At 44.1% G+C, this 14,027-nt stretch overlaps 1 protein-coding gene and 1 pseudogene across 11 annotated transcripts in view; one reads left to right on the top strand and one right to left on the bottom strand.

The window, feature by feature from the left end:
• LOC127696764 (ubiquitin carboxyl-terminal hydrolase 12-like) overlaps positions 1 to 1,242 on the top strand; it is a 153,302-nt pseudogene extending 152,060 nt beyond the window's left edge.
• A 7,257-nt stretch (positions 1,243 to 8,499) lies between these two features.
• Positions 8,500 to 14,027, bottom strand: part of Ldb2 (LIM domain binding 2) — a 346,783-nt gene continuing 341,255 nt past the window's right edge. For 4 of the 11 annotated variants that reach the window (XM_052198884.1, XM_052198882.1, XM_052198883.1 and 1 more), the window contains exon 8: positions 8,500 to 9,859. In XM_052198884.1, the coding sequence (XP_052054844.1) occupies positions 9,629 to 9,859 (231 nt within the window). In that variant the 3' untranslated portion in view covers positions 8,500 to 9,628. Of the gene's footprint in view, positions 10,126 to 12,898; positions 13,045 to 14,027 lie in introns of all 11 variants that reach the window. The other 7 variants (XM_052198888.1, XM_052198887.1, XM_052198890.1 and 4 more) reach the window with 4 other exon arrangements.

Raw genomic sequence — 14,027 nt, 5'->3', positions numbered from 1 at the left:
TCTGCATGAGTGACGAGAGCTCCTAACCACAGAGCTATCTCAAGCTCCATGATCTGCTTTTAAAAAAAGAAATACTGTGTTATATACATTTTCAATTGACAGCCTTACAATGATGTCTTTTGAGTCTAGCTAGGTTGGAAGGGTAATTAGTCTGACCCCTACAGTTATCGATGGTGACCAGCTATCTGATTCAGTGAGAAGCACCCATCTCAGGTATTTCTCTTACTGACACATGACATATTTATTTATTTGTAAAAAGAAAAAGAAAAAAATCCCTTTAGATACTCAGGGAACATGCAGGGCCCTCAAACCCAGACTTGACTCTCTCAAAGTGCAAGTGTCCGCCATTGTTTCTAATTGCTCTCTTGTCTTGGCCCAGCCTCCATTTGTTGGGCCAGATGAATGAATCCTTGGATGTCTGTGCTACCTTCCCACTTGGACAGCGTTTGGTGGCCTCGTCCACCCCCCCAACCTCCAATGCTATTGGGGACACTGTGGTTTCCTGTGGTGAAGGAAGAGTGACATTGTGAGAGGCAAGCATCCAAACTCTGAGTCCTCAGGAATTGTTCTGGGTCCCACAATCTAACGCTTGATTGTTCCCGTTACCCACTTTTACCTGTGGATTTTATTAGGAGTATCAGTTCAAAGTTGTTAGGGCAACAGAAAGAACACAGGCTTGTAGTGAATCGCATTGCCACGTACAGGCATGTACTCTGTTACCCACCAGCCTGGTGTCCGCGGGCATCTTCCCGAATGTCTGGCTCTTTCCTTTTGTGTTCTAACCAGTTCTCCAATGCTATCCATGCCTTCCTCCTCCAAGACAGATGTGAGCATAGAATCAACCTCTGTAAAACACCTGGGGTCCAAAGAGATGCTTCCTGGAGGGAGCCTTTATGTTTCATACAAGCTGCTTTTGCTGTGATTCTGGATAAGTCTGCTTGAAACCAGGAAGCTTCCCAGGACTGGGAATGATCAGTGCTAAACTGTGTCTAAGGGAAATGGGATGTAGGACCATTAGTTATTATGGGGAAACAGCTACCATTAGAATGATTGATGGCTTAGAGAGGGGAGTGCAAGAAGTCCCCTCCTTGTGCCCCACTCTGCCATCAGGGTTGCTCTATTGAAAGTTGTGTTTTTTGTGCTCCTAAGTTTCTTCATGCAAGCTCTCAGCAGAAGCTTGCAAGTTTCCAGTTACCATTAGTACAGATAGAAGGGGAGAAGGCCTTGACTGATCCTCCATAGAGCCTAGGTTTCCCACAAGTTTCACTATAAAATGAAAGTGTTCATATATAGTGAAAGGGGCAATGCTGTCTAAGCTAGACCTGAGATGTCTATTCCGTGAAAACAGTTTCATGCTTGTTTCTGAACTGTGGTAGATTTCTTTTAGGGCACCCATGTTTTCATTGAAACATAACAGAAGAATCTTTGGACACAAAAGGAATCTTTGGAGCCTTCCAAAGAGTGAACAACTACTTTGAACAACAACAGCAGCAGCAGCAACAACAACAACAGCCAAATTAAAAGTGGGGAAAGAATGGCTTATTATAATGAATCCATACTCAAAGGAAACGAACTTAGGGTATAGCGTGTGGCTGTGGTAGACATAATACACTTTATCAGGAACAAGGGTGCTTGACTGAGCAATAGGTGCTATCAGAAGAGTCTGTGACGGTTAGCAGAAGGAGAGATGGGGAAAGAGAAGGGAGGGAGAGAGAGGGGAGGAGAGTGGAGGAGAGTGGAGGAGAAAGGAGGAGAGGGGAGGAAAGGGGAGGAGAAGGGAGGAGAGGGGAGGAGAGGGAAGGAAAGGGGAGGAGAGGGGAGGAGAGGGGAGGAGAGGGAAGGAGAGGGGAGGGGTTTTCCCTCTCCAGGGAAATTCCAGGGAAAGATCATTTCTAGAATGATCAGAAACCATCAAGAAATAGGGATGGGGAATGGGGCGTCTGAGAGAGTCTCTTCAAATCTGTTCATTTATAGTTTTAATAGCATTTCGGTGTCATTTTACAACCTCTTAGCATCAAGGTTGTAAAACATGTGCATCTACACACCAACCACATGGTTGTATTAGTCTTTCTTCAATACTCAAACTCCATTAGGGTCTCAAATACCACCTTGATGCTACAGATGGAGAACAGGTGAGAACAGACACTAAGTTTAGGTAAGCGAGCAGAGCCTCCAGTGTGTATGCACATGCATCAGTGTGTGACTCTTCCATCCGCCCCATGAAATCTCTTCCTGAAGCACTCCACATGTGCTTGCCTTTACCCCAGCATTTTCCCAGAGCTCAGCAGAGCTGACAGGGTGTCGGGATTTTCTCTACACTGGTTCAAGCTTGACATTCATGTTTTCTATTTGCCTGACCTTGGGAAAGTAATTTTTATCTCTGAACTTGGTCAAGAAAACACTGGCCTTCTTCCTGGATTGGGGGATACAGAATGAGATGCAAGGCACAGGAGAACATTGGGAACATTGCTTAAGAATCCCACACCTCTAAGTTCCTATAACTTTAATCTTCTGTGTTTTGCTGCATGTTACTTGTTCTTTATCCAAAAGGAATTTAGAAGCACGTTAGGGTGTGGACACCAGATACAAGAGTATCTTTTAAGCTGTTAGGTGGAAAACCTCTTAGCAATTCTTTACCAAGTTATTAGTGATTATATAATTATTATAATAGGATATTAAAAGGATAGTTGACAAACTACAAATAATGGGTTAATAAACTATGGTGTATTCCATAGTTCTCCAGTAGAGAATTATATAAAAAGTGATCTGTGTATTAAAAGATCTTAGTGAGCTGACTCATAGTATTATGTAATACAAAGCACAGGGTGTATGACTGTTAATTCTCTATCTGGTCAGTATTATAATTCATTTGGGCCAAGAACAAAGGCTGGAAGGTTATCCATTGAAGTATTGGTAAATCAGGAAGGTGGAATTGCTACAGTCCCCCATACCTGCTGAGGAGGTGACTGACATAGAACCTATCACATAGACCCTAACACCGGCCATAAATGGGAACAAAGACCGAATCCATCAAAGACCTGGTCTGTAGTTCCAGAATCCAGGAAAGTCTCAAAAATACTAACCTTGCTTTTCAGCTTCTGTAGTTTAGCCTTTCTCTAATAGTTCTTATTGACTGAAGTGTGTCAACCAGGATGTGCTTTTGTTGTTGTTGTTTTCTTTTTGCTTTGGTTTTTTTTTTTTTTTTTTTTTGCATAAAAGACAAAGGATGGTTTGGTGGCTCTAGGCTGCATGATTTAGTCAAGTTCCCCACATAGTTGCCAGCCAGCAATATAGACTTTCTATTGGCTTTAAGAGTGTCTGCTTATATTCTCCGGTGGAGTTAACCCATAACATTCTGGAGTCTCTGATGAGATTTCCAGAGGTTGAGACACTAAGCCACTTAGAGCTTCAGATGACCTGCTAATATCAAGGGAGGACAGGTCTTAGAGGGGCACAGTCTGAGACATTCCAGCACCCAAGGAACTTCTCCAATATCTCTTTCTGTCGACCCAGAGGCTTCTGACACCACCATCATAAATGTAAATGGAAAACTATGGAAAGTTGCCTCAATTGCTGAGTCTGTTTGTAGTTCCTTCTGCACACTGTAAGTGTCCCTAATTGTGGTATCCTAGATCCATGTGAGATGCCACCAGATCCCCTGGTGTCAACATGGGTGGTGGCCACAGCTTGTTGTCATTATTTCTGCCTGTCTGTGTGTCTCTGTGTTTTTGTCAGTTCTGTTGATTGGAGAAACAGTCTTGAAATGGGAGAGTGTGTGGTCAGTCCCAAGACCCAGTTGAAGCGAATGTTAAAATATTCCAAGGAGGGGTTTGTGGGTGAGAATGGATATATCAACTAGTGGCTTCTCTGATGTGAGACCCACCCCCTGGCTTAAGACCTGTAATTTTTGTTGGAACCCCAAATTCTTTTGGCTCAGCCAGATCAACCAGAGAACCCCAAAACCTCTGGCTATTCTCTCAGGCCCACTGGAAATTGAAATTGATTTTCCCTTTCTGTATGCTCCAGGTCAGTCCTGTCCTGTGGAGATGCTATAAAAAGTCAATGCTCTGGCTGAGCTCCTCCCTGGTCCCACCACTGTGAGCAGTCTGTTGTGGATGCTCATTCTAGACAGGCCAGCGATGACTCTGGCTACAGTAGGCACCGGACACTCTTAAGTGTAAACTTCTCAGCAGAGTGCTCTTCTCCAAGGAGTAAAGTGTCAGAATAAATTATTCTTTTGATTCACTAAGTTGTGGATGGACTTGCTCTGCAACCATACATAACTAGAATAAGAGTTAAAGTATCTGCAGAGAGTGCACACATAAATGAATTTCAAGAAGCAATGAATCAAAACCGAAAATGGTGAGGCAGGAGGAAGACTAGGTCTTCCAGCAGCTCACCAATGGGGCATCAACAAAACAGCCAGGCCTGGATGCTCTTGTGTGCTTATTTTTGGCTCTTTTGCTCATGTGCTTATAGCTCATGTTATAGCAAAACAATGTAGCACTCTAGAAAAACATCCAAGATTTATGGTTTAGGAGCATCCAGACTCATCCTATCTGTTTCTAATGGTGCATAGCAACATGGCCAGCTTACCTACAAGACTATGTGTCTACCCAGATATCCTCTATAAAACCCAAGATGCTCTGACTCTCACCATATAGTTGGCCCCTTTCCCCCACAGATTTGTCTTTAACTGATTGAAGCCTGGAAGGTCCTAGAATACTCACTTCCCTTGGGCATGGTCCCCAGCCAATGATGGACTGATAGAGGAGCACAAAAGTTGGCTCCTGGCACAAAAGGAGTTGCTCTGTAAAGATTATTCTCCCAGATTCTCTTCTCAAGAAACCACCCATAACACAGACCAGAGGTTCACAGATTTCCTTGGCTCTACTTCCTTGCTTAGCTTGCATTTCCCATTCCTTTAGTGGTTGGTTTCCATACAACCCTTCCCCCATCTCCCACTGCAAATCCCATGTCTCCAAATTCCAGCTTCAAACTCACCTTCTTGGAACCCTAAGTATTCTCTTTCAGATTCCTCTTGAATTCTAAAATGTGCTGAGATAAGAAACTTAAATCGTCTAGCATAAGTGTATCAAACTTGCTCAACAAATGCTAATAGCGCTTCTCTCCTCCTTATTGGCATAAAGTGGAAAAATATGAAAGGTTTCTTTAAAATAAACAGTACTCAAGTGAATTTTCTATACTCATATATGAAGATACAATATATGAAAGTTTTAAAAAGTATCTGAGAGACATGGGTCCATTAATATTTCTGCTTACTGTATATCTGCTTATTGTATGGAGTAACTAAGGAGCTGTGTCAGTAGTGTCTGAGTTCTCTAGGTGATCCATTGCCTCTCCATTTGGTGATAAGTGTGCATCAGTCCCTGAGTTCCCAGGATGTCCTTAGCATAGAGTTCAACAGAGCAGGTGTGATGTATCTCTGGCAAACAGTGGATAGGTTTCTTTTTCCTTTATAGGGTGTGCCTGTCCTCCTTCTCATCCACAGACCTGAAGAGTTACTGTAGAAGGTGTTAGAAACACAGCACTCAGAGCTTACAGAGAGAGGCTAGAGGCTTCATGCTCTGTCCCAGTCTACTGCTTCAGTAACAAGCTGCCCTGTGCAGTGGTTTCAATGTATCCCTCCAACTCCACATATTAGAAGCTTAATCACTAGTAGAGCAGCATCCAGGGGCAGGGCCTTTAAGTCATGACAAGGTTAGCTACACTCAGTGCTCACAGCAGCTATGGTTGCCTGCACAAGATTGAGCAAGTCAGCATTCTACCAGGAAGCAGGGAGGTGCACAGGAACCCTCACCCCTAACTGAGGAACTAATGACAGTTGACAGCTTCTAGGGACGAGAGAGAGTCAGGTTTGCAAGGATGTGGCCTCTAGTGGGGCCACATACTTCAGTGGATGAGCCCACACTCAGGGATATATGGGCAACACCAATAGAATTTACTAGGTTATTAAAATGAAAAAGGAGGACATTGAATTGGGAGGGGGTGACAAGTTAAGGAAGTGTACCTGGGAGCCATTGGGGGTAAACTCTTCCCAAGGATCGAATACATTGAATGACATTCTCAAAGAATACAAAAATATGATGTTAAAAATAAGTGACAACTTAGAAGGGGGAATGAAATAGTCAAAAGAGGCAGATGGAGGGAGGGATCTGGGAGAGAGAGGGGCAGGATAGGGGAATGGGGGGTTCAGGATCAGGTGAGAGGAGAGACAGAAAAGATGGCCAGATGACCATGAAAATGAATGGAAATCTGGCACTGATGGGGGTGGCTAGGTAGGTGGCATCTCCAGGATGAGACAGAGACCTGGGATAATGTAGGTGTCCAAGAATCAGTGACAGTGACCTTATCTGTGACTCATGACATTGGTGATGTAGAACCTGAGAAGGCCAGCTCCCACAGCCAGGCGGGAACCCCAGTGGAGTGGCAGGAACACTACCCACCCATAAAACTTCCAACCCAAAATTTACCCCATCTACAAGAAATGCAGGCTTGGGAGATGGAGCAGAGACTGAGGGAATGGCTAACCAATAACTGGTCCAACTTAAGGCCCATCCCATGGGCAAGCACCAATCCTACCACTATTAATGATGCTCTGTTGTGCTTGCAGACAGGAGCCTAGCATGGCTCTCCTCTGAGAGGTCCTATCCAGCAGCTGACTCAGACAGATGCAGACACCCACAGCCAAACAGTGGATGGAGCTTGGGGATTCTTATAGAAGAAAAAAAAGAAGGGTTGTGGTCCCTGAGGGGATATGAATGCCACAGGAAGTTGAGCAGAATCAAGTAACTTGGACCCTTGGGGCTCTCAGAGTCTGAATCACCAACCAAAGTATATACATGGGACATAGACCTCCCCACACATATTTAACAGATGTGCAGCTTGGTCTTCATGTGAGTCCCAAACAACTGAAGCAGGATCTATCCCAAAAGTTGTTGCCTGTCTGTGGGATATATTCTTCTAGCTGGGCTGCCTTGTCTGGCCTGAGTGAGAGAGAAAATGCCTAGCTTCATAGAAATTTGAAGTGCCAGGGTGTGTGCGGGGGATATCTTGGTGGGGGGATGCCTAGAGGATACAGATAGAGGGGATGAGGGAAAGATGGTGGGAGGGGTGACAGGGAGGGTGCTGTGAGGGGGATGTGAAGTGAATAAATAAAAAAAAATAAAAATTTTAAAAAGTAACGATATCATTAGAGTTCTGCTCCTATGAATTATGTGTTACATTATCACAGGAGTGGGTTAGTCATCCGGGGGTGGGATTCTCATAAAGGGACTTCCATCTCCTCTTTCCTCTTCATCCACTGACTCTTACCCTTTTACCACCTGCCTTGGGGTGACACGGGAAGACCCTTGCCAGACAATGACACTTTAGTGTTAGACTTCCTAGTCTCAGTGTTGATAAGAAAATGTCTTTTCTTTATACATCGTCTAGGATGTGATATTTTGTGATAGCAAGACAAAATACATAGATACCCGTCTGCCCTTTGGCCCGGTGTTTCCAGGGACACGGGATGTAGACCAGGAGCAGGAGTGTGCTTTCCAGCATCTGTCAGAGGCGTGAACAGTCAGTACCCTGCCTGCCCTGGGCAGCATTCGTGAGTCTAGGAAGATCGGTTGGCATGAGTCTTAGGCTGTCATTTTGAAAGTAACCAATCCGCTCTTTTCGCTGTCATCTTTAGCAAGTAATATTCACATTATTAGATCTAGGAAATTGTCGCTTGTCAAAAGAACCTTGAAAATCCGTCTTTAAGAAAACTTTTTATTAATTCTTTATGAATTTCTTATCATGCACCCCAATCTTATGCATTTCTCCATCCTTTTGTATCTGCCCTCTGCTGTTACAACCTCCCCTTCCAAAGAAAATTAAAATTAAAATTAAATCAAAACAAAACCCATCACATTATGGAAGCTGTAGTTTCTTTGTCACAATGTGTCACACAGTATTACCCTTTTGTCCAAACAACTACTCGCAAATGTTCACTGCAATAAGTCATTGTTGTGGTTCGAGGCCTCTAGCTTCTGCTACATTGTCAATATTGGGACTCCTGGGACAGCAGTGGGACTCCTCTCAGATATCCTGTTGTTACCCGGTGTCATGGAGATCCTGTAGTTTTGGCTCTGCAGGGCTGGCCCCTTCCGTGCTTTAGCAGTTTACAGATGGCGTAGATGGTGGAGTGGGCCAACTCAAAGTTCTGGACCTGGGCCTGGCTGGTAGCTGCGTTGGTCAGCCTGCCTGCTCTCTAGCACTGCCCGAGCTAGCTCCCCACTGCCAAACTAGTAAGGGGCAGGGCCAGCACTCCTGCCCCCTTTGATGTGACTTGCTACCTGTGACTGTATTCTGTCTCAGAGAAGTTGACAGGCAGTGAGCTTGCCTCACACAGGTATTATCATCCATTTAGATCAGGACATTAAATCCATTCTTGACACTTATCATTGTGAGCAGATGGATTCGCAGGTACTCACACCAACAGCCAGATTCACTTACTTTGGTCATTAACACAGTTTATTATTGGCACACTTACCAGTAAAGCATACATAAAATACAGCTGTTTTATGACACACAGAGCCACTGTGTCTTTACATGTATAGAGGAACATATTAATATGCAAATGGAAAAATTAGTTCTCTTATAAAGTTTCACATAAATACACTGAACTTGCCCCAAAAGAAAAGTCCCCATAAAAGAAACAGGTGAAGGATTTACAAAATATTACACAGGAAATATAGCATAAAAAAAAAAACCCACCAAAACTCAATCAACTAAGATACAATTAAAATAAGAAGAAATAGAAAGATTCAGATTTATTAAGCGTCCCACAAAATTAATGGATTACATGGCTTGAAAATATTCAGACCCACGGCAAGTTTACAAATGCATACATTTCTCAGGGTCCACTTGTCTTTGTGTACATAATAAAATCTACCCATATATCTTTGATGACGCCTTGTTTTAGTACTTGGTCTAAATTGAAACAACTCAGATTCAAGAACCAATGAGCTTCAGCTTGCCAGAACGCCACCTGGCTGTTTCCTTAGGGATCTTGCCCCAGGAAAACCAATGGAAAGTGAAGGGGGAGAGGTACATTTACATTATTTTCCCCAAACGAATATTTTTCTTTTCTTTTCTTTTTGTACTGAAACAAGAAACTCTCAAATGCAAGTCAAAAGGCAGAAAATATTTTACAATATTAAAAAGTCATCTGTAGTTGGGGTTGGCATATTACTGAGATCCTGAGCACGTTTGGACAGCATGGCCTTCGTAGGGTGCATGGGCAGGCAGTTCAACACAGGAGGGAATTAAGACCGTGCCAGGAGGTGCGTGAGCCTCTGCTGTTTCTAATTACCGTCAGGGACAGTGTCTATACTTCTTGTGAAGGCCTCCAAAGAGAGGCCACGGAGGCTCATTTGAACGATGCTCTCAAAAAGGGGGAAAATTTGCAAGAAAGAAACTTAAGTCATTACGTTTAGAAATAGATGTTTGCATGGAAACGTTTTGCTTGTGTGTTTTAAATGTCATCTCTTTTCTCTCCTGATAGTAGAGATCTGTGACTGGACTTCTACCCCACGGGCCTACGGACAGCGAAATCACGTGCCAGTGGCCCATCTTACTGGGAAGCCTGGGGTGGGGGGTTTTCTGATTTGGTCTCTTGCGTGGCGGGAGGTTTACTGTTCCACGGGCTGTTGTTCCCCAGGGCAGGTGAATTGTTGAAGTCTTCTTCGTCGTCCATGCCGTTGGCCGCATCATACTGCGTGTTTTCTAATCTAGTGATTAGCCTTTCGTCCTCGTCCCCAAACTCACCTCCCATCAGAGTTGGCTCTCCTACCACCATCACATCCTGTGAACAGCAGCTGACATTATTACAGGGAAACCTTAGGGGAGAGAAGCTCAGCTTAAAACAACAGTGGGAGGAGCTTGGGGGACCTAGGACAGACACACCCTGTGCGCTGCCCAACAGGGTCAAGTCTCAGTGTTGGGGGCGGGGCCGAGACGCATATTGGATTTCTACAGGAAATAAACATCGCCTCCTGATGTGTAACAACCACGCGAGTTTATGTCCTTAGTGCGCAGCCTGACACCGGAGGACGAGCAATGCTAGCAAATCTGCAGAAATAAAAAAATGGATTTTTCAAAATTAAAAAAAATCCACACTTTGAACTTGCTGACCCGGGGCACTTTTGAAAGGGCTATGGAACTGTTTTGGCAATTCTTCCAAAAATTGCCACCTCCAATGAGGGTTTGTGAGTGGCCCTGTCAACTTGCAGAGAGCTTACACATGGGTAGGTAAGGTACTATTCTGCAATACCCACACAACTCATTCCGAATAATATTTACTCTGTCCCCAAGATGATATACACTTCAGCTGAAGACAGACTCCCTCTCCTCTCTACTCTGCCAGGTCCTTTTATGCAGCCAATATCCTTGACATTCTGCTACTTAATTATGGTAATTAATTTAGGTAAAGTTTTCGATAAAAACAATGTTCACACTGATTTGACAATTTGCATAGCTAATTAAGTCATTAGCAAAAACCTGCTGATTGCCAACAAGCCCTGAATTTACCATCTGTTATTTCATGGTGCCTGTCACCTATCTCCACACAGGCAACCCTGCTACCAATCTGGGCAGTGAAGAGAACCAGTCCATCCAGCTGGTATTATAAAAGAAAGACGGAGAGCAGGCTAATTATAATTACTCCAGTGGAGATGGTAGTCATCAGGGATGGGCACATGCAAGAAGAATCCAAGTAATCACTCTTTTAAGTACAAATTGTCCTTCCGTGCAAACAAGAAAGCCACCTACTGTAGCTGAGGCCTCCAGAAGAAGCTACAGCTGGAAAAGCCCAGGATTATATAGGGATGACCCAGGTGTGGGTCAGGCTAGCTGTCAGGTAGATTCTGCGCAGTAGACTCTGAGCAGCATTTACTTAAAGGTTGGGGCCTGAAGTGGGTGAATTGTTCTCAGCCTTTAGGAAGCAGAGAAAAAAAATTAAGACTTGCTAGGCCAGCTGCATTGGAGGGGTTTCCTGCCTTAGCCCTTCACAGGGAACGAATTTAGTAAAACGTTTGACCATTGGGCATTTTTTTTAAAACCCTGGGGGAGCTTTTCCTACTGGCTGGAGAAAAGTGCAACATGAATACCAATGAAGTATGAACTACAACTGTGAAGGTGAACAACGAACAAACCCTGCGTTAATTCCCACCTGGTCTATTCTGGGATGAAAAACTTTGTTTCAACGAGTCCTTCCCCACCCCTTTCTTTATTTGGATGAGATGATAAATAGGTTGCCACACTATATTTTCTGACTAGTCATTGTCATAGAACTGGTAAAATTGGTTTTAAGGAGAAATGGCCCAGATGGAGTAAATGTATAAAATGTGAACTTGGCTAACTCAGCCATGAAGGTACTAATAAGGCCAGATACTGAACTGATGCTTCCAAGAAAATGTTTACTAGGCAACGAAGAGCCAGAAATGGCACTGATGTGTAAGAATCCTGACGAGGACTCTTAAGATGAGATGCAAAATAGACACTGTCCTGAGTGGGAAGAGGGATCACGTGATTTTAGATGGAATGTGGACGCCACACAGACTTGTGACAATTATTCAGTTAGCCGAGAGGCCACCATCTCACTCACTGAAGTCTGAGGATAAAGAGTGTCACTTAGGCAGAGGCAATTAGAAGGCTTTACTTATGGTGAAGAACAGGAGGTAGAAAGAGCAGGGAAGGGAAGATTGGCTATGCGCAGCATTCGGGTTAACGAACGCGAGTGGGAGGCTTTGGGCATGCACTGAGAGTCAGCTAGCAGGAGCAGGCCAGCGAACCCATTGTGGGTCTGCGTTAGTACTGTGATTCCAAGGCCATCCTGGAGAGAAGCCAAAAGAGGATGAAGAAACGGAGGGTGGTTTGAAAAGCAGAGGAGAGATGTCAGAAGTAGTCAAATGAAGTGTGACTTGAGAAGGAAAGTCCCCAGCACTGCAGATGTGTTCTCTGTATTAGAAAATGACATTCATGCAAGAAAAACAATAGGCATGTAGTGGTTTGCATCACTCTAGTGGGGCTCTGGTGGAGGCTTGAAATATGTGGAAGACAGCTCTGCCACATCCCCACACTAGTAACTGCTGGAAAACATGCCCAGGTACAGGCATTTGTAAATGTTCTAAGTTTATAAGAGATGCTATTGAGCTGTGCGGTGGTGGCACATGCCTTAATCCCAGCACTTGGGAGGCAGAGGCAGGCGGATATCTGAGTTCAAGGCCAGCCTGGTCTACACAGTGAGTTCCAGGACAGCCAGGGCTACACAGAGAAACCCTGTCTCGAACCCCCCCACCCCCCAAAAAAGAGAGAGATACTATCTATATTGGCATTAATGGTTATTTTAAAAGTATTTTAATTAGAAACATAATGTATGTGCACACACACATGACTTAGTTGATTGATAGGGGGCTAGCTATAAGAAACCTAAGAACTTTATACTTTATGTGCACGTTGATTCTTGAGGCTACTTATGAAATTTCTATTTGGTTCCTTTCATACCTTTACAAAAGGGAAGGGATGCTCTGCTCTGACTGTCTATATTTGTTACCTTCACAAAAATTAAGTAGAGATATGTTGTATAGTCCAGGCTGCTGCTGGCCAGGAGATGTGAGATGCAAGTCCCCACCCCCATGTCCTGGAAATCCCAGTTCAGTAGTGAGAGTGAATTTCCTTCCCATCTCCATCTTTTGTGACCCACTTAGGGGCACCGGAAGGCATCTGAGTAGCCCACATACCCTTGTTTCCCAAGAGGCTAACCTCTGCTCCTGAGCAGGGAGCTTCGAGGTATCTTTTCCCATTTCACACCTTCTCACTAATCCCCCGTGCAAGGACCACCAACCTCTGAGGAGGACTGGAAGTGACTCCTTTCAGGGCCCCTCAATGCTTCTCCTTAAATTGGCCAGAAGGGGTCACTGCTGTTGAATGACACAGGTCTCCATCCCTCCCAGGGTTGAGGCTGCAGTTCGGGATGGCTCCTAGCCCCTGCTTATGAAGTGAGAAGCAGAATCCAAGGATTAAACCCTAGTCCTGGCCACACACACACACACACACACACACACACTCACTCACATGCACACACACTGTTGTTGCAGAATCTATGCAGGCCAGGGCTGTGGTCATTGGTCAGGCACCTATGCCTGCAGATCATTTCTATGCAAACAATAAGATAATGTTGATTCAGTAAAATATGGTTAAAAAACTGTGGTCCCTATTATTTAAAATCCATTGAACTTGAAGACACTTCAGAGTCTGCACATTTTCATAGCTTGCTTCCCTTCCTTGCTTCTCTCAGTCATCTGCAAGTTCTATTTAATGTAAATACCTTAAGATGCATGGTACAGGGGCATTCATCTTTCTATTTGGTAGGGCCTTGCTCACATAAAATCCACACTCATGAAAATTCCCCAATGTAGCAATCCTCTACTCAAAAGCACTTACTGGCTTGGAGGAAAGGAGGATCATGGAGTAGAAAAACATGTTTGTTGAAATTGAAATAACTTCACCCAGACCAGGGATGCCACAATATAAGAGGTACTCTTTTACCCTCAACTTCTAAATCCTTGGCAGCATCACTAATGGATGGATGCCCTACCAAACATTACCTGTCAGAATTCTCAGCATTGATGCTCTGTGAATCTGACATCAAAGAGGAAACTTCTTGGTCATGCCCAAGTTAGCCAGTAAGCTCCTTAATGACAGTGCCTCCTAGCCTTGTTTTTTTTTTTTTAAATAATTTTAAATCTCAGAATTATTAGCACTTTTCATGGCATCTCAATAATAGGCTCTTAGAGAAAGCTAGTGGAGCTGACCGAAATTCCCTCAATATCCATACTGTTGAGTAGCACCCTGGTTCCAGAATTCTTTGACACCTATTTTCCTTGTTGGCTGGAGGAAGCTAACACATGTTAGTTTCTAAACCCAGAGCTAGAGGAATGCATGGGCTACTTGTGTGGACATTTTCAGTCTGT

Source organism: Apodemus sylvaticus, chromosome 11 (genome assembly GCF_947179515.1).
Source record: "Apodemus sylvaticus chromosome 11, mApoSyl1.1, whole genome shotgun sequence".
NCBI classification, from domain to species: Eukaryota; Metazoa; Chordata; class Mammalia; order Rodentia; family Muridae; genus Apodemus; species Apodemus sylvaticus.
Note: the sequence above shows the minus strand (reverse complement) of the source record. Positions and strands in the feature narration are given on the sequence as shown.